The 23643-nt window shown below is 36.1% G+C and overlaps 1 protein-coding gene across 1 annotated transcript in view; it reads left to right on the top strand.

The window, feature by feature from the left end:
• The window catches only part of LOC128244741 (TOX high mobility group box family member 4-like), a 41828-nt gene that overhangs the window by 16067 nt on the left and 2118 nt on the right, over positions 1-23643 (top strand). Inside the window, exons 2-8 of the mRNA XM_052962792.1 lie at positions 3371-3433; positions 11144-11830; positions 14225-14346; positions 14946-15081; positions 19978-20058; positions 22175-22588; positions 23330-23454. Of these exons, the coding sequence (XP_052818752.1) occupies positions 11144-11830; positions 14225-14346; positions 14946-15081; positions 19978-20058; positions 22175-22588; positions 23330-23454 (1565 nt within the window). The 5' untranslated portion in view covers positions 3371-3433. The remainder of the gene's footprint in view (positions 1-3370; positions 3434-11143; positions 11831-14224; positions 14347-14945; positions 15082-19977; positions 20059-22174; positions 22589-23329; positions 23455-23643) is intronic.

Genomic DNA, 23643 nt, shown 5'->3' on the forward strand with positions numbered 1-23643 from the left:
TAAAAATTCTGAGGGATTTTTCCCGCCTCTGGGGATGTGGCATTTCAACCTTTTATGCCCAAACTTACATGCAGCCAATATATTGCCCTATCTGTTGGACAGGCCATAAGCATAAAGTGCTTCGGCTGCTAACTGTTAAATCATTCATGATAATATTAGCATAACTGCCGGTTGAAAACTTATCTTCCAAGCTAGAATGTCTGCAGTGTCAAGAACACCAAGTGAAAGTACCAACAACATCCATAATTATGTTGCTAGATTAAAAGAGGACTAGTTGAAAGTCCAGGAACACTATGAAGGTCTCATCGTGGACTGAATACCTGATCCTAATCCTTGCTTATCTTACTTGTTTGAAGCTGATTCAAAAAAAATTCATGTAGTGTTTATTGGAATGTATCATCAGTGTGTTATCTTGATTCTTGAATTATTCTAGTGTTCGAGCTAGAATTATTTCCTTCATTAGGAAAATATAATGCAGTTTCCTCGTTCCATATTTTACCATAATTATATTCAAATTACTATAATCAGTGGGTGAAATTAGGCCTGTCTAAGACTGACAGTTCTAATAAGGCATATTATTTCCAAATTTAATGGTACAACGGATACTCATGATGCAGCCAGAAACCAAACATTTAAGTTTATTAATAATTTCTTCTCCCCCCTAAAGCCATACTGTCAAAATTATTGCCTGTCAATTTACATTTCACCTGGCTAAAATAACTAGTAAAATCATGACAAGCCGTGCACTACTTAGTGGTCACATGTTGTATCACATGACTAGGGTTATCCAGGTGCTTGTTTTAGACAGATGTTCCATGTTGTCGGAATGTACTGGACTGTAACTTAAGCTCAACATTGAAATGTTGTTTGATTGGAAATAATATTTATTGATTTTGTAATAGGGTTTACAGGAGATTGAGTGTGTTTGATTGACTGGATATATTTTTTGTGATCACCCAAGATGTTTGATAAGTCAAAGGTAGTTAGTGTTACTTTAACTTCATTGTAATATTGTTTAAATATTTGGCAGACATGTTGTTATAAATCTAAAGCTGAAATAAACAAAAAATATTTCTTATTCCATTTTTTGGGTCCATATCAGCAATTTATTCTTAATAATTCATTATGAAGGGTAGCAACTATAAAGGGCTACAATTTATAGAGAAACCAGGCCTATATTATGAACTTGTGGCTTGTTTTTACTTTCTTCCAATAATATTTTTAGCTCATTTATTTTATTTTAGGCACTTATGTAATTTTTTAAGCCTATGATACCCTATAAAGTGAAATGGCGATTGTATTGGCACATTGAATTGCAAATTTATATGTATTTTACAAACTCAAAAGGCTTGATTCTAAACACAGAAGTAGATTGCTTAAAAACACCACACATCGCTTACTTCCCTTTTGCATTCCGCTCATGTGAAGGGAGATAATTTCATACGTGTTGAATTGATATACACCAGTTTAGCGGCCATCTTAGAATTGGTTGAAAGGGTTGTTCCTGAAATTGATCATAGTATAAGTACACCCTTTTCACAAAAACAATTTGTACTATTGCTACTGGTGGCAATTTGCACATGACTTGATTGGTCCATATTTCCTGGCTTTAATTACTGCCCCTAATTTGAGTTGGAAAAAAAATAAGCAAGCATTGTTGTTCTCTTCACTGTACTCTTGTTTATAGATCTGTCATGTGTTTCTGGTCCATGTTGTAAAATAAGGACATGAAAAGCTGGTTTCTCCCACCTCAGATATGTAGATCTAAAAATTTGGCCATGCTGGAAATCCTTATCTTGCCCACGGGCAAAGATAAAATAAGAACCGTATGGAACTCATTTTTATGCCCCCACAAAGTGGCGGCATATAGGGTTGCCCTTGTCCGTACGTACGTCTGTCCGTACGTACGTACGTACGTACGTCCCGAAGATTGTTTCCGATCTAATTCTTGAAAACCGTTTGTCCAATCCTCACCAAACTTTAAACACATGTTTGTGACCATAATATCTTGATCAAGTTCGATAGTCATGGAAATCGCTTTAGTCATTTAGGAGTTACGGCCCTTTTTTGCCAAAAATACTTCAAAAATATATGTTTCCAATCTAATTCTTGAAAAGTATGTGTCCAATCCTCACCAAACTTTACATACATGATTGTGACCATAATATCTTGATCGAGTTCGATAGCCATGGAAATCGCTTTTGTCATTTAGGAGTTACGGCCCTTTATTTGCAAAAAAAGACTTGAAAAATACGTCCCGAAGATTGTTTCCGATCTAATTCTTGAAAACTGTTTGTCCAATCCTCACCAAACTTTAAACACATGTTTGTGACCATAATATCTTGATCAAGTTCGATAGTCATGGAAATCGCTTTAGTCATTTAGGAGTTACGGCCCTTTTTTGCCAAAAATACTTCAAAAATCATTATGGCTTATTTTCTGTGACAAAAAACCGAAGTAGGGGCATCCGTGTCCTATGGACACATTTCTAGTTATATTTTTATCACACAATTAACTCCCTTGTTGAAGGACTGTCATTTGTAGTATCATAGAAACTCAGTCTTGTGGCAATATTTATAATCCAAATTAATTATTTCTCCCTTCAAATGGTACCTAAAAAGGTTTTCACGCTGCATTCAAGAAATAATGCTGCACTCTCCTCAGAACTATTAAAGAACAATATGACTACTTACATAATCTGAATCACTACGCGCATATCCTTGACAACCACGAATTATCACATATCTATAAACAAATTATTTTCATTACGCACAAAAGTGTTCCAGCGAAATAATACATTTTAACTTTATTTTGTTTAACTAAGGTGGAAGAAAAAGCATCTACCATAGCCGCTTGTGTAAGATTGGTTCGTCCCAACCCTCGCACAGGGTGTTCTACTGAAATTCAGTAAACCTTGTTTCCGCAAAACACCCTACGCTGGAGTTGGGATGGACCTATCTTACACTCTCAGCCATGAAAGATACTTATAATATAGGCATGCCAGCTAAGCCCAGCTGAGACATTACTTGCTGATGTCATGACCTGTAGGAGTTTTAGTTAAAAAGTAACATCATATAGCTCCTGAAGAACATCAACTTTTAAACAATTTTTTATATTGCTTTATTCAAAATTTTATAAACGTATACATGAAGCAAAATAAGAAGTTGCCCATTGTTGTGCAAGACTCATCTGGCAGATGGGTTTTTTCCAGCTCAACTAAATGCACTGAGAATGTCTGTAAAATGTGCATGATAAGATGTCTGTGCACAAGTTTTCGACTTCCTCGTGCTCAACCCCTTCAACACATAGTACTGTTATATAAATCATTTAAATGCCTAATCTCACCTTCATGGACTGTTGTGTTTTTCAGGGAACTGGAGACGACGATGACAAGGATGTGCCCTGCAGTCCAGACACAGATGGGAACAACTTGGTAAAAACATTTAATTGTTGTCTGCTTCCATGTCTACTACAAGAAATTTTTACAGAAAAGTATTTGTTTTGTGCACAGGGGAAAAAGACTCCAGTATTATGTAAAAGACTTTTTTTGCACTCCAATTACATAAACATATTTGTTATACAATAAACAGACATTCTAAAGTGCAGGATTATTTCTGAAATCAGGATTGAGGGCCTTTAAATTCAATCTATATGGTTGTTGTTTTCGCTTCGACATAATTTGCATCAAAAACAGTAGGAATTACCTTAAAATGAATATAAATGACCTTAGGGGCATTTGAAAAGGGATCTAAGCCCTTTTACTCTGCTTTGGACATAAATTCTTACTCAAACAGACACTGGCAATTTTTTAAGGTTGTCAATTATCAGTTGTTAAAACCCATTACGCCTTACTGGTACAATATGAATTTGGCACTGCTTTTGGGGCTGTTGAGCATCCTTGCCCATTTTATCCATGTACCATATACGCAGCTAATGTTCATAGTCTTCTACCATACTGTCACTTGAACAAAATTTTCATCCCCCAGAATCAGCTAGTGTCAAAGTCTATGTACTCAAATGTCTATGTTAAGTGACCTTCACTGGCAACATAATGGTATAAGTTAACCTACAAGTTCAAAAATGTTTTGTTCTTAGGGCACTAATTTGTCATTGATTTACTTGGTGTCAGTTGAGTTGTGAATCATGACTAAATGTTAGTCAGACTGGTATTTCTCTGAGCTTGGGACTTCACCTTCCATGTCAACATTTGTGAAATTGTACTTGGTAATGCTGTCAGCAGGAAGTTGTTAGTAGTAGTATAGTAATTAATAAAATAAAACCTTTTATGCTTCAATTCTGAGTGTTAACTAACATTGAGTATTGTAAAAATGAGTCAGTCCCTTCATTTATAAAGCTGATGTTATGTTCTCCTTACATTTCTGAAAGTAGTGAAAATGCCTTAAGCATATAACTTTTTTAAACAATCTTTACTGGGCAGTTGCCTAATTCCGGATCAATTTTGAAGTTTTCTTAAAATACTGTCGAAATTACTGAACATAAGTACATGAAATTTTGATATCATAATGTTGGGTCCTATATTAACCAAAATGAAAAAAGAATTAAAGAAAAAAACAATTAATTATAATTTTATATTCAGAACAAAATGAGGATATAAATGACGTCTGAAAACCTGCATTCAGAGCCTAAATATTCCGATTTTTTAAAAGAACACAGTTAACATAATCAAGTCAATATACAAATATTTAAATGCTATTTAAATATAAATCATGCATTTAATGTTAACCTGTATATAAATCTTATCCTTCTCCGAAGTATTCGTATGTGTATTTTCGGCCTATCCGAACTACTAATATGTCCGAATTTGCAAAATTTTGAAAGTACGAATCTGCTTCATTTTTGCTTCGTTTTCATATCAATTGCTGCACAACACGAAAACAATGGCATCGTAAATTTATTGATTTTATATGTATTTGGAATTGTATTTCATGATTGACGATAAGTCATAAACTTCGTATAGTAGGTCTAGGGTTTAAAGACAACCCTGTCAAACCTCAATTTAAAAGCTCACGCTGTGTGACGTTATCCCCCACGTGACTAAATATTGACAATTTGGAAAGCAAAAGTTTAGAGGTATTTATTTACGGGTTATTCTGCACTTTTGTGTTGTTTCTGTTGATATGGAGGTCAGTTGTGAAGACTGTGATCATTCTATATTGATCACCGTCGCCGAATCGCCTTTTAAACGATTTCCGAATATTTAGGCAAATCCGGAATTAGGCAACTGCCCAGCATAAATGATGATGCAGTTATGTTTCACAAATTATATTTTAATGTAACATAAATTGGAATAAGATGGCTACACTTTTTACACTTGATGAAGAATGTCATTGTGTGTGATCTTGTTTACTTGAAGTTGTTTAGTGGTCAACAGTATATTTTGTCCAATGAGAATAAGGCAGTATTTATCAAGTCCAATACATTTTTTCAGTAAATTCTTGTTTTTAATATGGCAAAGCCATAGATATAAACAGTGGCTGGACCAGTTATTAGGTAGGTTACACAATATTATGTAGACCACTAATAAGTTAATGTTAATATGAATTTACACAAAATAAATGGTTATGCGACATATTATCAAACCATAATTTTTTTTATCTGCTATACATTTAACCGAGGAACGTTTGCAGTGGCTACCTCTGCTATACATAGATAATTTGAGGAACATTGGCAGTTGTCCCTCTGTAATACAGAGATAATTTAAGGAACATTGGCAGTCCCTTCTTTTGTAATACAGAGATAATTTGAGGATCGTTGGCAGTGGCTCCCTCTGCTGTACAGAAATAATCTGAGGAATGATGGCAGTGGCTCACTCTGCTGTACAGAAATAATCTGAGGAATGTTGACAGTGGCTTCCTCTGCTGTACAGAAATAATCTGAGGAATGTTGGCAGTGGCTTCTTCTGCTGTACAGAGATAATCTGAGGAATGTTGGCAGTGGCTCCCTCTGCTGTACAGAGATAATCTGAGGAACGTGGGCAGTGGCTCCCTCTGCTGTACAGAGATAATCTGAGGAACATTGGCAGTGGCTACCTCTGCTATACAGAAATAATCTGAGGAATGTTGACAGTGGCTTCCTCTGCTGTACAGAAATAATCTGAGGAATGTTGGCAGTGGCTCCCTCTGCTCTACAGAGATAATCTGAGGAACGTTGGCAGTGGCTCCCTCTGCTGTACAGAGATAATCTGAGGAACAATGGCAGTAGCTCCCTCTGCTATACAGAAATCATCTGAGGAACGTTGGCAGTCGCTCCCTCTGCTGTACAGAGATCATCTGAGGAATGTTGGCAGTGGCTCCCTCTGCTGTACAGAGATAATCTGAGGAACGTTGGCGGTAGCTCCCTCTGCTATACAGAAATCATCTGAGGAACGTTGGCAGTGGCTCCCTCTGCTGTACAGAAATCATCTGAGGAACGTTGGCAGTCGCTCCCTCTGCTGTACAGAGATCATCTTAGGAACGTTGGCAGTGGCTCCCTCTGCTGTACAGAGATAATCTGAGGAACGTTGGCAGTGGCTCCCTCTGCTGTACAGAGATAATCTGAGGAACAATGGCAGTAGCTCCCTCTGCTATACAGAAATCATGTGAGGAACGTTGGCAGTCGCTCCCTCTGCTGTACAGAGATCATCTGAGGAATGTTGGCAGTGGCTCCCTCTGCTGTACAGAGATAATCTGAGGAACGTTGGCTGCGGCTTCCTCTGCTGTACAGAGATAATCTGAGGAACAATGGCAGTAGCTCCCTCTGCTATACAGAAATCATCTGAGGAACGTTGGCAGTCGCTCCCTCTGCTGTACAGAGATCATCTGAGGAACATTGGCAGTAGCTCCCTCTGCTATACAGAAATAATCTTAGGAACGTTGGCAGTAGCTCCCTCTGCTATACAGAAATATTCTGAGGAACGTTGGCAGTAGCTCCCTCTGCTGTACAGAAATAATCTGAAGAACATTGGCAGTAGCTCCCTCTGCTGTACAGAAATAATCTGAGGAACGTTGGCAGTAGCTCCCTCTGCTGTACAGAAATAATCTGAGGAACGTTGGCAGTAGCTCCCTCTGCTGTACAGAAATAATCTGAGGAACGTGGGCAGTAGCTCCCTCTGCTCTACAGAGATAATCTGAGGAACGTTGGCAGTAGCTCCCTCTGCTGTACAGAAATAATCTGAGGAACTTTGGCAGTAGCTCCCTCTGCTGTACAGAAATAATCTGAGGAACGTTGGCAGTAGCTCCCTCTGCTGTACAGAAATAATCTGAGGAACGTTGGCAGTAGCTCCCTCTGCTGTACAGAAATAATCTGAGGAACGTTGGCAGTAGCTCCCTCTGCTGTACAGAAATAATATGAAGAAAGTTGGCAGTAGCTCCCTCTGCTGTACAGAGATAAACTGAGGAACGTTGGCAGTAGCTCCCTCTGCTGTACAGAAATAATCTGAGGAACGTTGGCAGTAGCTCCCTCTGCTGTACAGAGATAATCTGAGGAACGTTGGCAGTAGCTCCCTCTGCTATACAGAAATAATCTGAGGAATGTTGGCAGTAGCTCCCTCTGCTATACATAAATAATCTGAGGAACGTTGGCAGTCACTACCTCTGCTGTACAGAGATAATCTGAGGAACATTGGCAGTAGCTCCCTCTGTTGTACAGAGATCATCTTAGGAACATTGGCAGTAGCTCCCTCTGATATACAGAAATAATCTGAGGAATGTTGGCAGTAGCTCCCTCTGCTATACAGAAATAATCTGAGGAACGTTGGCAGTCACTACCTCTGCTGTACAGAGATAATCTGAGGAACGTTGGCAGTAGCTCCCTCTGCTGTACAGAGATAATCTGAGGAACGTTGGCAGTAGCTCCCTCTGCTATACAGAAATAATCTGAGGAATGTTGGCAGTGGCTCCCTCTGCTGTACAGAGATAATCTGAGGATTGTTGGCAGTAGCTCCCTCTGCTGTACAGAGATAATCTGAGGAACATTGGCAGTGGCTCCCTCTGCTATACAGAGATAATCTGAGGAACATTGGCAGTGGCTCCCTCTGCTGTACAGAGATAATCTGAGGAACATTGGCAGTGGCTCCCTCTGCTATACAGAGATAATCTGAGGAACGTTGGCAGTGGCTCCCTCTGCTGTACAGAGATAATCTGAGGAATGTTGGCAGTAGCTCCCTCTGCTATACAGAGATAATCTGAGGAACATTGGCAGTGGCTCCCTCTGCTGTACAGAGATAATCTGAGGAATGTTGGCAGTGGCTCCCTCTGCTATACAGAGATAATCTGAGGAACATTGGCAGTGGCTCCCTCTGCTATACAGAGATAATCTGAGGAATGTTGGCAGTGGCTCCCTCTGCTATACAGAGATAATCTGAGGAACATTGGCAGTGGCTCCCTCTGCTGTACAGAGATAATCTGAGGAATGTTGGCAGTAGCTCCCTCTGCTATACAGAGATAATCTGAGGAACATTGGCAGTGGCTCCCTCTGCTGTACAGAGATAATCTGAGGAATGTTGGCAGTAGCTCCCTCTGCTATACAGAGATAATCTGAGGAACGTTGGCAGTGGCTCCCTCTGCTATACAGAGATAATCTGAGGAATGTTGGCAGTGGCTCCCTCTGCTATACAGAGATAATCTGAGGAACATTGGCAGTGGCTCCCTCTGCTGTACAGAGATAATCTGAGGAATGTTGGCAGTAGCTCCCTCTGCTGTACAGAGATAATCTGAGGAACGTTGGCAGTGGCTCCCTCTGCTGTACAGAGATAATCTGAGGAACATTGGCAGTGGCTCCCTCTGCTATACAGAGAAAATCTGAGGAACATTGGCAGTAGCTCCCTCTGTTATACAGAGATCATCTTAGGAACATTGGCAGTAGCTCCCTCTGCTATACAGAAATAATCTGAGGAATGTTGGCAGTAGCTCCCTCTGCTGTACAGAGATAATCTGAGGAACGTTGGCAGTCACTACCTCTGCTGTACAGAGATAATCTGAGGAACGTTGGCAGTCACTACCTCTGCTGTACAGAAATAATCTGAGGAATGTTGGCTGTGGCTCCCTCTGCTGTACAGAGATAATCTGAGGAACGTTGGCAGTCACTACCTCTGCTGTACAGAGATAATCTGAGGAACGTTGGCAGTCGCTCCCTCTGCTGTACAGAGATAATCTGAGGAACATTGGCAGTAGCTCCCTCTGCTGTACAGAAATAATCTGAGGAACGTTGGCAATAACTCCCTCTGCTGTACAGAAATAATCTGAGGAATGTTGGCTGTGGCTCCCTCTGCTGTACAGAGATAATCTGAGGAATGTTGGCAGTAGCTCCCTCTGCTATACAAAAATAATCTGAGGAATGTTGGCAGTTGCTCCCTCTGTTGTACAGAAATAATCTGAGGAATGTTGGCAATAGCTCCCTCTGCTATACAAAAATAGTCTGAGGAACGTTGGCAGTTGCTCCCTCTGTTGTACAGAGATAATCTTAGGAACATTGGCAGTAGCTCCCTCTGCTATACAGAAATAATCTGAGGAACGTGGGCAGTAACTCCCTCTGCTATACAGAATAATCTGAGGAATGTTGGCAGTCGCTCTGCTTGTCTTGTTCTCATCTTTTTTGGCATTTAGATTTGTTTTATAACTATTTCAAATGAATTTTGAGCTGATTACTGCTATGAAATCATGCAATGAAAAGAATATTGACATGAAAAGTCTAGGCTTTCTCATTTTAAATTAAATGATATGATAATTGTGTAGTGTTCAATATTTTTAAACTGAATTTTATGAAAAATGTTTACCAATTATTATTTTTTGAAATACTACAACCTCCCATTAAAGTACATGTTAAACATCTTTCAAGACCTATTTGTACCAAAAATGAAATATTTAATTCTTTATTTACATTGAAAGAAAACTGTTGACCACAAAGATCATTTATAACCATAACCTTCTTTTCAAGGTCTTCATTCAAGTGTGGTTTGATTTAAGGTTTCTAAATTATTGTGTTTGCTATAAACATTAAGTGTCCATTGTTGAATAGTAAGATTAACACATAAACATACCACTTATGGTTCTGATGGGAGTTTTATTTGATCAAATGAGTATTTGAAAGGAAAAAATCATCAATATCACTGAACCAAGCAGAACAAACTATTTTTATGTCCCAACTGAATGTTTGTAATCGGGCACGCGACTGACACACGCCAGATGCGCTGTGGGTAGTATTTACAAGTTTGTTTTCCAATGATCGCAGTGGCGATGAAAGAAATATTAGCCATATTAAGTTAAGGCTCCCTCTTCGATAGTTGTCAAGAAGACACGGGGATGATTTTGGATGACGGTGTGGAGTTTATAAGGAGTTAAGTGTGATATGAGGTCTGTGGCTTTAAATTCAACGTTTAGTTGTGGTGATGAGAGTTGCAATGCTCGATTGAAGATTTTAATTTGATATTTATTGGCATTGTTTGACTTTTGAGGGATATCTAAAGATACTGGTTAGAAAAACTGACTGAGGGATATTGAACTATTAAACATTGTTTTTGTATTTATAAGTATTGTGTAATTTTGAAGGATATTTAAATATATGGTTTACAAAACTTTGTTGGAATATTTTTGTTGAGGATGAAACACTGCAGTAGAATGGTAGTATTGAATTATTTCGTATTTAGATATAACATAAATTGCTTCATATTTCCAAATGCTCTCTGCTGTGAAGTTGTTGTTTTTTCGTACATCAAAACTCTTAATTTATGTTTATATAAAAATCTTACAGTTGATGGTAGGACTGAAGTGAACAATGTTGAAAAAAACAACTTAGCTTTTTGTGGAGTTTTGTAGAAAAATTGAGATAATAACTATTATTTTACCAGCCCTTTTTCCAATTGTTATTTGTGGGTGGTAATAGTGTCTATTTCCAAAATAATATTTGGATTTATGAGTTTAGTGGAGGTTAATTTGATTTTGCAATTAGACCATTTTATTTTATTTGTGACATGGACATAATATAAATTGAAAATCTTCTGATAATTTTCGTCAATTCTTTGATAAGATTGCCACTACATACATTGGTGCTAAATGCCAGTGCTGTCTGAAGGAGATATTTCTTGTTGAACATGTAAAATAGATATATTATGTCAAATTAATAAGAAAGGGGTTTTATCTCGTTTCAGATGATCCGCACACCAAGTCTCGGTGACGACAGTTACAACTTCCTGAACGATAAATCGGAAGGCTGTTCCTTCATATCGGATATTACAGAGGAAGACTTATTTGATCCAAAATATAGTGTTAGAGATTTACCAACCATTTCATCATCCGATCTTACAGAGTTATTAGATGTCAAAACTGGACCTTATCAGAATTATACTGCCAACTTTGGAAATAATACTATAGTTTCCCAGTTCAGAAACAATCAAATTCCGCAACAAGGACAAAATAGAGAGAGTTTTATTTCAAATAGCAATAACCAGGTTCCACAATATCAAAGATATATTAAGAACTTTTCTGCTCAAAGAAATACATTTTTGTCTCGAATTATGTCCGCTCCTCGTGACTCTATACTGGAATCGCTAGAAAGCATTGCACCTAAATTTCCGCCTCAAGTCATGGACCTTCCAGATATCAGCGTAACAAATGGGCATCCAACGTCGTCCTCTGCAGCTGCAGTATCAATATCGACCAGTCAGATGTATGGAAACAATCAAATGACTGGGTCTCCGCCTGCAAACAACATGTCCCATAACTCTTCACCAGTTTCCAATGCGATGACTGTATCCCCTGCCAACTCTTCAACCTCCAATGTGACTCCTCCGATGGAGAGTAGCGAAGACAGCGATGACAGCGTACCCCTGGCTCAGGTATTTATTATTTTTGTTCAGTTTTATTTGAAATGAAAAGTTCAATAAAATTTTTTTATAAATTCTTCCTAAATTGATGTTTCATTTCTTAAAATTTGCAGTTTCATTTACTTATTTTTAGTCAACATAAGTATGTTTACTGCAAAACTCTGTCATGGAAGATGGATGGACAACAGAAGACCATAAATATATGTGATGAACTGTTCACTTAATATCGTAACAGATTTCTGAGTTAAAATTTGTAAGAATTATGTTAATTTTATAAAATAATACTGGAATGAAGATTTTGTTAATACGCTTGTGTTATGTTTTTGTATAAACTAATTTTTATAATTAAATATAATAATTTTAAGTGTACTTAATCTGTTTGCATTCAATGTGGGTTTTGAAAGGCTATCAAATCCTGACTAGCATAGGACATGCTTAACTTACAGTGGCTTATTTCCTCAAGCAATTTTCCATTTAGCAGAGGTTTTTACAACAGAACAGTAGTGTTGGCAATGCCTTTTAGGTAGAAAAATTATGCCTCGGATTCTTGGGGAGACAGTCTGCCATTTTATAATTATTCTTTGTGGAAGGCTCATGTTTTTATAAACATGTTAAAAAATTCTTTTCATTAGAATTTAAAATAATGTTCAGTTTTTATAAGTAATTTAATATTTTTGGTTAAACGTTGCTTAATCAAATTTCTAGGCATTATTATCTTCATACACTCTAAAATTAATAAGTAATTTAAATTTAACAGTAAATTCATCATTTTCTACTGGATAACACATGGAGCATTGCATAGGAGTGAAGAAGCACAGTTTCCTTAACCTGGCTTTCTAATTATGCTAGAGTAATAATTAAGGATGCTTAAGAATCAATTATATCAGTAAATCAGTGATTAATGATCATCTAAGGGAGTCAAAGGGATGATCATCGGGAGTCATGTTCCCATGGTAACGAGGAAGATCCCCTGGTAACTGCACCTGGTTACGCAGACAGTCTGGCTGCAGCTGCAGGCATCTCTGACCTGCCTCACTAACACTCCGGCTGATAATTTCACCAGGATTTTAATTGGAGTTAATTTCAAAACAACTCCTTTTTTAGTGATTATTGATTAGTTTGGGTCCCCACCTCGTCATAAAATCTGCATTTTGGCTTTTTTTTCCACTTGGAAAGGCAATACATTAGTTTTCTGTGAGAGTACAGGACTTTAGTAAGGACATACTCATGGTTGCATATACAGTTTCTTAGATAGCTTCTAGCATAAGGCAGAGGTAGTTGATTTCAAGAATTTAAAAAAAAAATAATTAAAAACAGTATGTCATTCCCTACTTCGCCAACATACAATATTTTGGCAATTCTTATTTTCTGACTTTGTTTTTTGTTTTGTGGATGTGATTATTGTGAACATGAAGAAACAAAGTGAAAAATTTTCTGGCAAAGAGTAGTTATCCATAGAAGATGATTAGCCTCCAGAATGACTAGTTTTCTTTTTCCACTTCACTGCCATGTTGATGGGCTATTTTTTACCCACAATCAATAAAACCATGATCACATGTTTTATCTCCTGAAATTATTTTGAGTATGTTGTCACATCCGATGATTTAGATGATAATTTGAGAAGAAAAGCAATAATAATGAATCCCGATGCTGGCAAGATGGCCCAAATCAGATGTGATGGATCGGAACAATTTAATTTGCTTCCATAGAGTTTCTGTTTTGCTTTAAATTAGCACTCACGGTGGGATGCCCTGAAGAATATAATTATATTTCAAAATATTTTATTTGTATTCTCAAATGTTGACAATTTAACAAAGGGACCCTCCTTGGTGTGTTTTATATCTTAGAGGACTTGAAGTATTTTTTGCAGATCATAAATTATGGTAATTTAAGAAATGTCCTGTAATGTTCTGAATTTTAAATTTTAGAGTCTGTTCTGATGCAATATGTTGTTTATAGAAGCGTTTTAAAGAATTTTGGGTATCATTTTTTGTCAGCTATGTGTGAAGAAATGTTGATAAATATCAAATAGGAGGTATCAGGTCCATTAGATGTGCAGAAGAAGAAAGAAACATGTGTAACTGATGAACCTGAAATTTTATGCGATAAAAATGGCTGCCTACATGTTATGTTACATATGCCAACTTTGAAATAGCTGTTTGAAATAACCTTTTAATAAAGATGAGGGTAGTCTAGAGGTATAGGTGTCCCCCACTCACCCAAGGGGTTGATGGTTTGTTAGCCTCCAGGGACATTCTCTTGGCCTCTCAGAAGAACTGGTTTCTACCAAGGAAACTGACTTGATAGTGATTTATATCATCTTTCATCTGTCTTTACAATCAAGTCGAAGTAAATTAGAGTTACCTAACCTTGTCATAACCTTGACCTTCCTTGTACATTTCACAGCTGGTGAAGAGGCAAGCTGAGGACATGGTCCCTGTGCCTACACCAAAGGCCAAGTTAGCCGTGGCAAAGAAGGCACGAATCCAGAAGAAAAAGAAGAAGAAAGACCCGAATGAGCCACAGAAGTAAGTTGTTATGACCTTGACATAGTTGTAGCATATAAACTGAAGAACAAAAACAACAGAGTTCTAACTAGTGCATCTGTCTTAAATGGTATTTTTATCCATTTCACATTCCTCCTCCAAGACTCCTTTTGCCATATCTGTTCCATTTTAGAAATTTGAACTTTGTTTGTGAAAAACAACAAAGGCATGTAACATGTATTACTATGGTTTAGAATAACATAGCATTATTAATTGAAAGATAATAAATGGAAGATGCTGTGGGCAGGCATTCATATTTGAGGCACACCCAAACATTTTAGTTTCATGGCTGCCTGGCGGTTCAAATTTAGCAGATCTATCACAAGATAGTCTACACCCATTTTTGATGTTCCCACAACTTAAATTATTTAGCAGGCAAACATGGATTGGGGCAGAGTTAACACCACAACTGCTCAATGCTTTCAAACCTTGAAACGCTAAATTCTTTTGCAAACAGTTGTGTAGTGTAGTGTAGATGTGTACTGGAAATTGTTCCTGATTTATAAGTTCTTCATGGTTTTCATTAAAAAAACTATAAAAGATCACATTTTTATACTGTTATAATTATATGTATTTTTCAGACCAGTTTCAGCCTATGCGCTGTTTTTCCGAGACACACAAGCAGCCATTAAGGGGCAGAACCCAAACGCTACATTTGGGGAGGTGTCAAAAATTGTCGCCTCCATGTGGGAGGGGCTTGATCCGGAACATAAAAATGTAAGGATAAACTGAATTGTTTTTTTAAATTAGATAAACTGTGTTTATGCAATGTTATAGTATCGGCATGTGCCCCAAAAAAGTTTAATGATATTTTAATTGAACTTAGTATGTATGATACCTGTGACAATGGGTCAATTTGCTCAGAACTTTGTCAAAGTAAACAAGTGATTAATGACATTGTTGTTAATTTTTATACTTAAAAAAATTGATGTTTTGCTCACATATTTAAAGGGACTGTACACCAGATTGGCACCAAAAAAAGTCTTTTTCTGTAACGAATCTCAGGACAATGATTTAACGTTATGTTTTACTCTTTGATATCATAATTGTAAAAAAATACCAAAATGTAAAAAAAAATTGAGTCGGAAAACGGGTTCGAACCGGTGTTGCCAAAATTGCAGTCCAGTGTTGTATCCACTGTGCTACGAAGGCTTACCCTATAAGGTTGGAATATTTAAGCTATATACATAACTTGGTAATATCACGTGATAACATCGATTAGCCAATCACGCATTAGGAATGCATTCTACTAGGTAGACATACCTAGTAATCTTTTTTAATGGAAAAATATGAAAAAAACTGCGAAAAATAAATTAATTGTAAACTATGTGGTACTTCAGTTAGTTAGTTTCAATGCATTGTACACATCGATACCAAGTTTATGTCAGTTTTCAACAATTTTTTTTTTTTTTCGCTATTTTATCATATGGATTACAGTCCCTTTAAATATAAACAAGCATAGCTGAAACAGTTGTCTCAGATATTGTGAGAAATACAGCTGAACACACGTGTTTTCAGAGCACTTACAATTGTTTAAGTTAAAAGATGACGTTACAAACCATGTTAACTTTAACAAAGTTCTGAACAATTGGCCGATTATGTTTCTGTATAGCAAGGCCCATAACCAATGCTTGAATATTTTTTTCGAGTAATGTTCCTTGATGAACTGAGAAAAACATACAAGCTTTGACAAGCATGCATGGTGCCCTTGGTATGAGGCGGTCTGTTTAATCAGTGTCAGATGGTATCAGTGTACAGATATTAATTTTATAATGTATTTTATATGAAATCACTATTGTGCATATTCCCTTTGACTGAAGCAATGGACAATAAATTTGATCGCCCTTTGGACTTTGTAATTCAGCGGGAGTGCACACTCGAAGCATTTTGTAATGTTTTCCAAACATTTGGACAGAACTACAAAGACATGACACACTAATTTACAGAGACTCATAAAAGTCACTTTCAATAACTAGTGAGTGACGTTATATGCAAGTTTTGTTCCCTGAAGTAAGGGGGCTTTGATAGTTGTTGTAAAAATAGTGTTCCCAGATCAGCTATTTCTAATTAATTTATAAATTACAAACAACATCAATTATTAATGAAATCAATTACATAATGAAAATAGAAGGGTTATAATTTCTGAAATGTTGTGAGAAATTTAAAACCAAGGCTCAGAGGCATATTGATCCAGCCCAATGGGACTTTTACATGATGCAGTAAATAAACAACATCAATCTGTGAAATTACTTAAAAAATAAGTGTTATCATTGTGAAGTACTCAGTTATTCAGTGAAACAGAGATATTCTAAGCTTTCAAGTAATTAAATGAGTGAAAATCCTGTTATTGTGCTCCTAGCCAGTTTGTGGTGCTCTGTTTGTGGTGCTCTGTATTAGTGGTTATGTCTGGTTTTCATCCAATGTAAGTGAACTCAACTGATCATTTGATGGAAATTATTCAGTAATAGATATTATTTTTGCTTGACTAATTTTTAAAAAATGTAACCATATAAATTATTTCATTTGTGATCATAGAAAAATAATTTCACAAGTGGCTTTCCCACTTGTGAAAATATGTTTTTCTATGACACTTGTGAAATATCCAATCTTATACTGAAATCAATAAAAACCCTGTTTTCCACTCAAAATTCTTAAATAGAACTTCTCTTGTCTTATCTTTGTAAGAACATCTGGTGAAACGATTGGCAGAAACATAAGCATTAACACCGTAACACTAAAAGTAATTCAGATTGGATAACTGTCAGACAGTCTTCCACACAAATTTACTTTGTATAATTTCTCTTGTCTTATCAGTTTTAATAAGACCACTCTACTTATTTTAACATCAGAAACCAGCTCTGTCAAATGAGTAACTAAATATAGATTAGATTACACAGTAAAAATAGATGAGGTGACACAGTAAATAAAAATTGGATGACTTAGTAAATATAGATAAGATGAAACAGTAATACATATAAAATGACACAGTAAATATAGATAATCTGGCATAGTAAATATAGATAAGATGACACAGTAATATAGGTAAAATGACACAGCAAACAGTGTTCGAAATTCGCGGTAGTCCGATAGCCCGAGGCTACCAAATTTATAGGAATTATTGGCAATATGAACATTGGAACATTTTGTTGTAATTTGGAAACTTGAAAGTGAAACTGAAAGTTGAAAAGGGAAACATGTCATTGCACAATCGCTGGTGGATATCGGATTTGACAAGGATGCACTGAATAACAAAACTTATAGTACATGCATAATTCTTTCCTTTAAATGAATGATACGTTCAGAAAATATTTCTCTCTTTTGATTACCTTTTTAAAAACTTTAATTACTAACCTTTTTATGACTATACTATTATACATTATGACTATAATTTATTATTGACACATTGTTCAGATTGGGGAACATTTATTGAAACTTTATGAGCGTACTTAATTAGATGATCAGAACCATTGCGGAATTCAAACCTTCAAAAATTATTTCGAACGTGTAATACTTTATAGTGTTTTAAGTTTGGGCTAGTGAAATTGGGTTCGGGCTAGTAAAATTTCCTATCTGGTAGCCCGAATGGGCTAGTGGATTCCAATCCGAATTCCGTACACTGCAGTAAATATAGATAGTCTGGCATAGTAAATATAGATAAGATGACACAGTAAATAAAGATAAGATGACAATGGTAAACATATATAAGATGACACAGTAAATATAGATAAGATGTCACAGTATATATAGATAAGATGTCACAGTTTCTATAGATAAGATGTCACAGTAAATATAGGTTAAGATGAAACAGTAATTGTTGATTAAGATGACACAATAAATATAGATAAGCTGGCACAGTAATGATAGATAAGATGACACAGTATATATTGATAAGCTGTCACAGTAAATATAGGTTAAGATGACACAGTAAATGTAGATTAGGATGACAAAGTAAATATAGATAACCTGGCACAATAAATATAGATTAAGATTATACAGTAAATATAGATAAGACGACACAGTAAATATAGATTAAGATGGTACATTAAATATATAATAATAATATATATAAGGTGACACAGTGAATATAGATAAGATGACACAGTAAATATGGATAAAATGACACAGTAAATATAGATAAGATGACACAGTAAATATAGATAAGATGACGCAGTAAATATTGATAAGATGACAATAAATATTGATAAGATAACCAAGTAAATATAGATAATATGACACAGTTTTTATAGATAAGCTGGTACACAGTAGATATAGATAAGATGACATAGTACTTATATATAAGATAACACATTTAATATACATAAGATGACGCAGTAAATATTGATAAGATGAACTATTTATTATAGATAAGATAACAAAGTAAATATAGATAAGCTGGCACAGTATATACATACAAGATAACACAGTTAATACAGATAAGATGACACAGTAAATATAGGTAAGGTGACACAGTAAATATAGTTAAGATGACACAGTGAATATGGATCACATGACACAGTAAATATGGATAAGATAACACAGTAAATATGGATAAAATGTCACTTCTATAATGTCATAACAAATTTGAGTTGTCTGTGCAACACTTACACTTAAAATGCATGAAACTCAAAAATTAACTCAAAAATTGATGCTGAATTTGTTGTAAATGCTCATAGCAATGATGAAAATTAATATTCATTTGAATACAAAAGCACACTTTAACTGTTTTGGTTCTTAATGGAATGAATTAGTTGGTAAAATAACGTAATGATGAAAAAAGACAAGATATTCATCAATTATTTCTATTTTTATTATCCTCGCATGGCCAAATATTGATAGTACTCGGCATTTGTTCTCCTGTCAAAGGAAGAAGGGCAAATATTTGCTGATTATTTTCTGAGATGATGTATTTTCTCTGTTCTTGTCATAATATTTCTTCTTCTCTGCTATTGACTCACTAGTTGTGACACGAAGATTATTCCACATTCTTCCCTTTATTTGTTTTCATATTTTGCTTGTATGGTTTCCATGGAAACTCTTTGCTCTACAGTCAGTGATGGAGAAATGATCATTTGTTTAGTTATTGAAATTTTTGATGAATTTTGACAGGGTCAAAGATGACTTTTGGGGGGAAAAAAGTCAGAGAAAGTAGTGTTTGTACAGGATGAAAGAGCAAGACTTTGTGCTTTCAACCACAATAAAATCCTACTCTAAGTGTTTCAGTTGATTCATAAAAAAATAAATGTCAAATAACTTCATAGGTATGATTTTGTTTGGCATCACTGTTATACAGTTCCATTAAATCTGGTTGTTACAGTTCCTTTGATGGTCATAACTTTACAGTCAGGATCATTATCCATATACATCATTTCTGGCAACAGTATCAACAATATGCTAAACCATCAACCTTTTGAAAAAAAGCTTAAAGATATTCTCATGAAACTTACCGGTAGTACACATGTTACCAGCAGCAATATACATGTGTAGCAAGTTTCATATCTCTGGCTTGAAATATTATGGGAATATACCTGGATTAACTGAGAAAAAGGAAAGAGCTGTGAAATCTACTTGCGATACTCTCGTTAACTACATGTATACTATTGGTTTGTATTTCAGGCGTACAAGAAGAAGACTGAGAATGCGAAAAAAGAATATTTGAAGCAGTTGGCAGCGTACAGGGCCAGTCTCGTCTCCCAGGTCAGTTTGGACCTCATGGTGTTGCTGGGGACATCTGCACAATTATTTTCCTCAACTGAAACTTTGACTATAACTCCAGGCTTAACACATACAATATTTTCACATGTTGCCAGTGACAAAATGCACATGTGTAGAAAGACCCAGTCTGTTCTTGATAATCGATAAGGTATAGGGTACCCTTTTCCGCCAAAAATAACACCAAGGGCATGTTGGCATTCACTTGCTGTGTTCTTGTTTTCATTGAATTATTGCTGTGTGTAATTAGCGTTTAAACAACAGGAAATGGACTTAAATTTTTTATCCCATTTCCTCTTTATATTAATATGAAAATTATAATTAAAGAGCATTCCACATGAAAGCACTGTGATAATAAGGCTTAATTGACTTTGAAGGAGTCAACATTTCCTCAATAATGAAAGGATGGACCTGGTTGTTTTCCCAAATATTCTTCCTATTGAAGGAAATAGACACGTACATCAAATTTCCCCACACATCTGACTTTAATTTGTTTATTTCTGTTCATATTATCCATAATTGATATGGAAGATGAAATATCTTCCGACTTAATGGTCTGGCTGGGAAAAGGATATGAAAACATGATACTGCACCTGTGTATTGATTTTCAACGTTCTTAATCAGCCATGCTATTTTTGTGAAAAGATTTTTGTTTTATTTTCAGGATTTTTTCTCAATTTCAATATTTTTATAACAATACAAAAAGTGGATTTACAAAGCATGCCCGACCAGTAATCATATACCGCCGTACATGTTTGGCTTTAATTAATTTCTTTATTGCATCTGAAAACTAGTGCAGGTTTGTTTAATGAGATCGGAAACAGATTAGTTTGGAAAGTAATTCATTCTCTTTGCATCTTAGCGGTACACAACAATGGGTCGGTAATAGAGTTTCATGCTCCGGCGAGCACACTACTAGTCTTATGGTAGCAGTTGCTAACGACGACAGGTGACGACTACCAGTACCAGTCAAAGTTGTGATGTTCCCTTCGATAATTACATGCTCTTGTTGAAAGATTCGGCCATAAAAGGTGAATTTTTAAATCGAGCCAATCTGATTGGCTGTCACTGTGCATTGAAGATGGCAGAAATCCAGATATTCATCTCACCGACTTGAAATAGCAAAATAATGGCCTGTTAATGAAGGTTGATTAATGCCCGGACTTCAAAAGTTTCCGTGTTTTAAAGTGTCTGATTGGAAAATGATTTGTTGGTTAATGTGTCTGTAATCAGTATTCAACAAGTAGCAAATGATCAATAAGTAGCGTAAATTTGTTTGTGGTTTAAAAGGTACGGTAATAATGCTCTGAAATTAAGTGTTGTTTTTATAAATTCTAAAATCATACAACTTGAACTGACTCGAAAGTTATTTTAATTAAAAATATGGTAAAATGACACTGTGACTATTTCGACATGGGCTTCAGTTAATGACATGACTTTGAAATATTGTCAGCATTTTAAAAACTAATTAAAGGGGAGCTTCACTCCTAGTGTTTCGTGATTCATCATTTCAGAGCAGAAGTTTGCACATGGTGTGATATTGATATATCTTAGTGTCTGTTTTTTTGTTTAATGTTGATCATTAGGAAACAAAAAAATGAGATGTTGAAGAAGGTATTTTCTCTCCTGAAATCATCTTGCTTACAAGTACCATTGCCACAAATAAATGTGAAATTACAAAACTTGTCAAGAAAATACTGATCATAAATATCTCTCTATGTTTTATATTTTAAGCTATTATTTATTTGTGCATGAGGACCAAACAGTTGTCATTCTGAAATTCAAGAACACTAGAAAACCAAAGCTTCTGTAACTGAAAATTCTTACCATATGTCACATTCTAAGTCGGAAAAAAATAATTGCCAAATGATTCCTGTCTCAAGAAATGCTTGAACATTAACTTACATATTTATTATTTTAATGTAATGTCCGGTTTAGTTCTTAAGTTAAGTTAAGTTAATTTCCAATTGCGTTTTCGTTTGGTTTCATAAACTAATATCAGGATAGCTTGTGACTTCAAGTCACATGACCTTTGAGGTTCACTTGATTTTAGCAATTCATCTTGAATTTCTATTCTATACGAACATTTTGTTTATTCCAGACACGCATGGATGACTCCCCCTCTCCACCGAGACATTCGCCCCAGGGTACCTCCCCCCAGCACATGATGGGATACATGAACAACATGAGCCCTGCCCACATGGGTAGCCCTGCCCACATTGGAAGCCCACTCCACGCCCAGTCACCACAACACATGTCAAGTCCACACCACATGTCAAGCCCCGCACACATGATGGGGGCTCCACAGCACATCAACATGAGTCCACGGCACATGGCCAGCCCACAGCACATAACCAGTCCAGGTCACATGATGTACGAGAATCAAAACCAGTCTCCTCCACAGTACAACAATGTGGGAGGGGTGTATAACAATGGCCAGTCAATGGACATGATGGATAATGGCATGAGGGTCGACTCACAACAATTGCCACCTACTGGGGTGGGTTTCTCATGGGTACGACTCTTTTTCTTTTACATTTCTAAACTTAAGCATATATTTAAGAAAAAACTACACTTTTAAAATATCTGTAGGATGTTTTGGCGATCATTAAAGAACCTGCAATTAAAAGGCCATCATACTTCAACAATATGTAAAACGGTGATAAATAGAAAACAACAGCACAATACCGTATTCATATTGGTATGGTTGAAATTTAAGTTTTACTTTAAAAGTCCTCAAAGTTAGAAAATAGGACAACAAGTCTTTATTAGTTTTTTCCTTTTACTTCAAAAACATGACAAACCAAGCTGTGTAGCACCTAAGAGGTTGATGGTCCAATCCCCATAAGGATGGCCTCTCAAAATGGACACCTGTGGCGATCATTTCAAACAGTTTCAAGTTTGTTCAGACTCCAGTGGAAAAACTGCAAATTTTAATTTCATTGTAAATTTCTTTCTAGTTGAGTTTTGATGATGAAATTTTCTGAATTATTGATATAATTTTTGAAAAACTAATGGAATAAAGAGGATTCTTTGTAACTGATAAAAGTGCTTGTCCGAGTCTAGACTTTGACTTGAGGCTGTTTGCAACCATGGCCCCAGTACAGTTTCTGCCCTGGAAATGGACTTGAGTGATTCTATAAATGATAAGCTTTCAACACAATCAAGCTAAGAATAAATAAGTTTGTGCTAATTCTGACCTGAAATGCACTTATCACTGTGAAAGTGTGTATATGTTTGGAGCATGTATTTCCAGGGCAATGCTGGGCGTATGGTACCTGCTGGCATGTGTATACGTACAGGGTGCAACAACCGGGCCATCGACAACATTGGCTGGGACAATGAGTACTGCAGCAACGAGTGTGTCGTCTCACACTGCAGGTAGGAACCCAGGCATTACCTTTAATACTGTGTGAAATACCTCTTTAACATTCAGTAAGATGTACAACTATGGCAATGGTTTTACTGCTATATTGCTCGCCAAAGTAAACTGGCCTAGTGAATACAAGATTGTTTCATAGTCATCAAACCATGCAGCTGGCTGTCTTGCTTGTTACTTGGTGTCCTCCA

This window comes from Mya arenaria, chromosome 8 (assembly GCF_026914265.1).
Source record: "Mya arenaria isolate MELC-2E11 chromosome 8, ASM2691426v1".
Taxonomy (NCBI): domain Eukaryota; kingdom Metazoa; phylum Mollusca; class Bivalvia; order Myida; family Myidae; genus Mya; species Mya arenaria.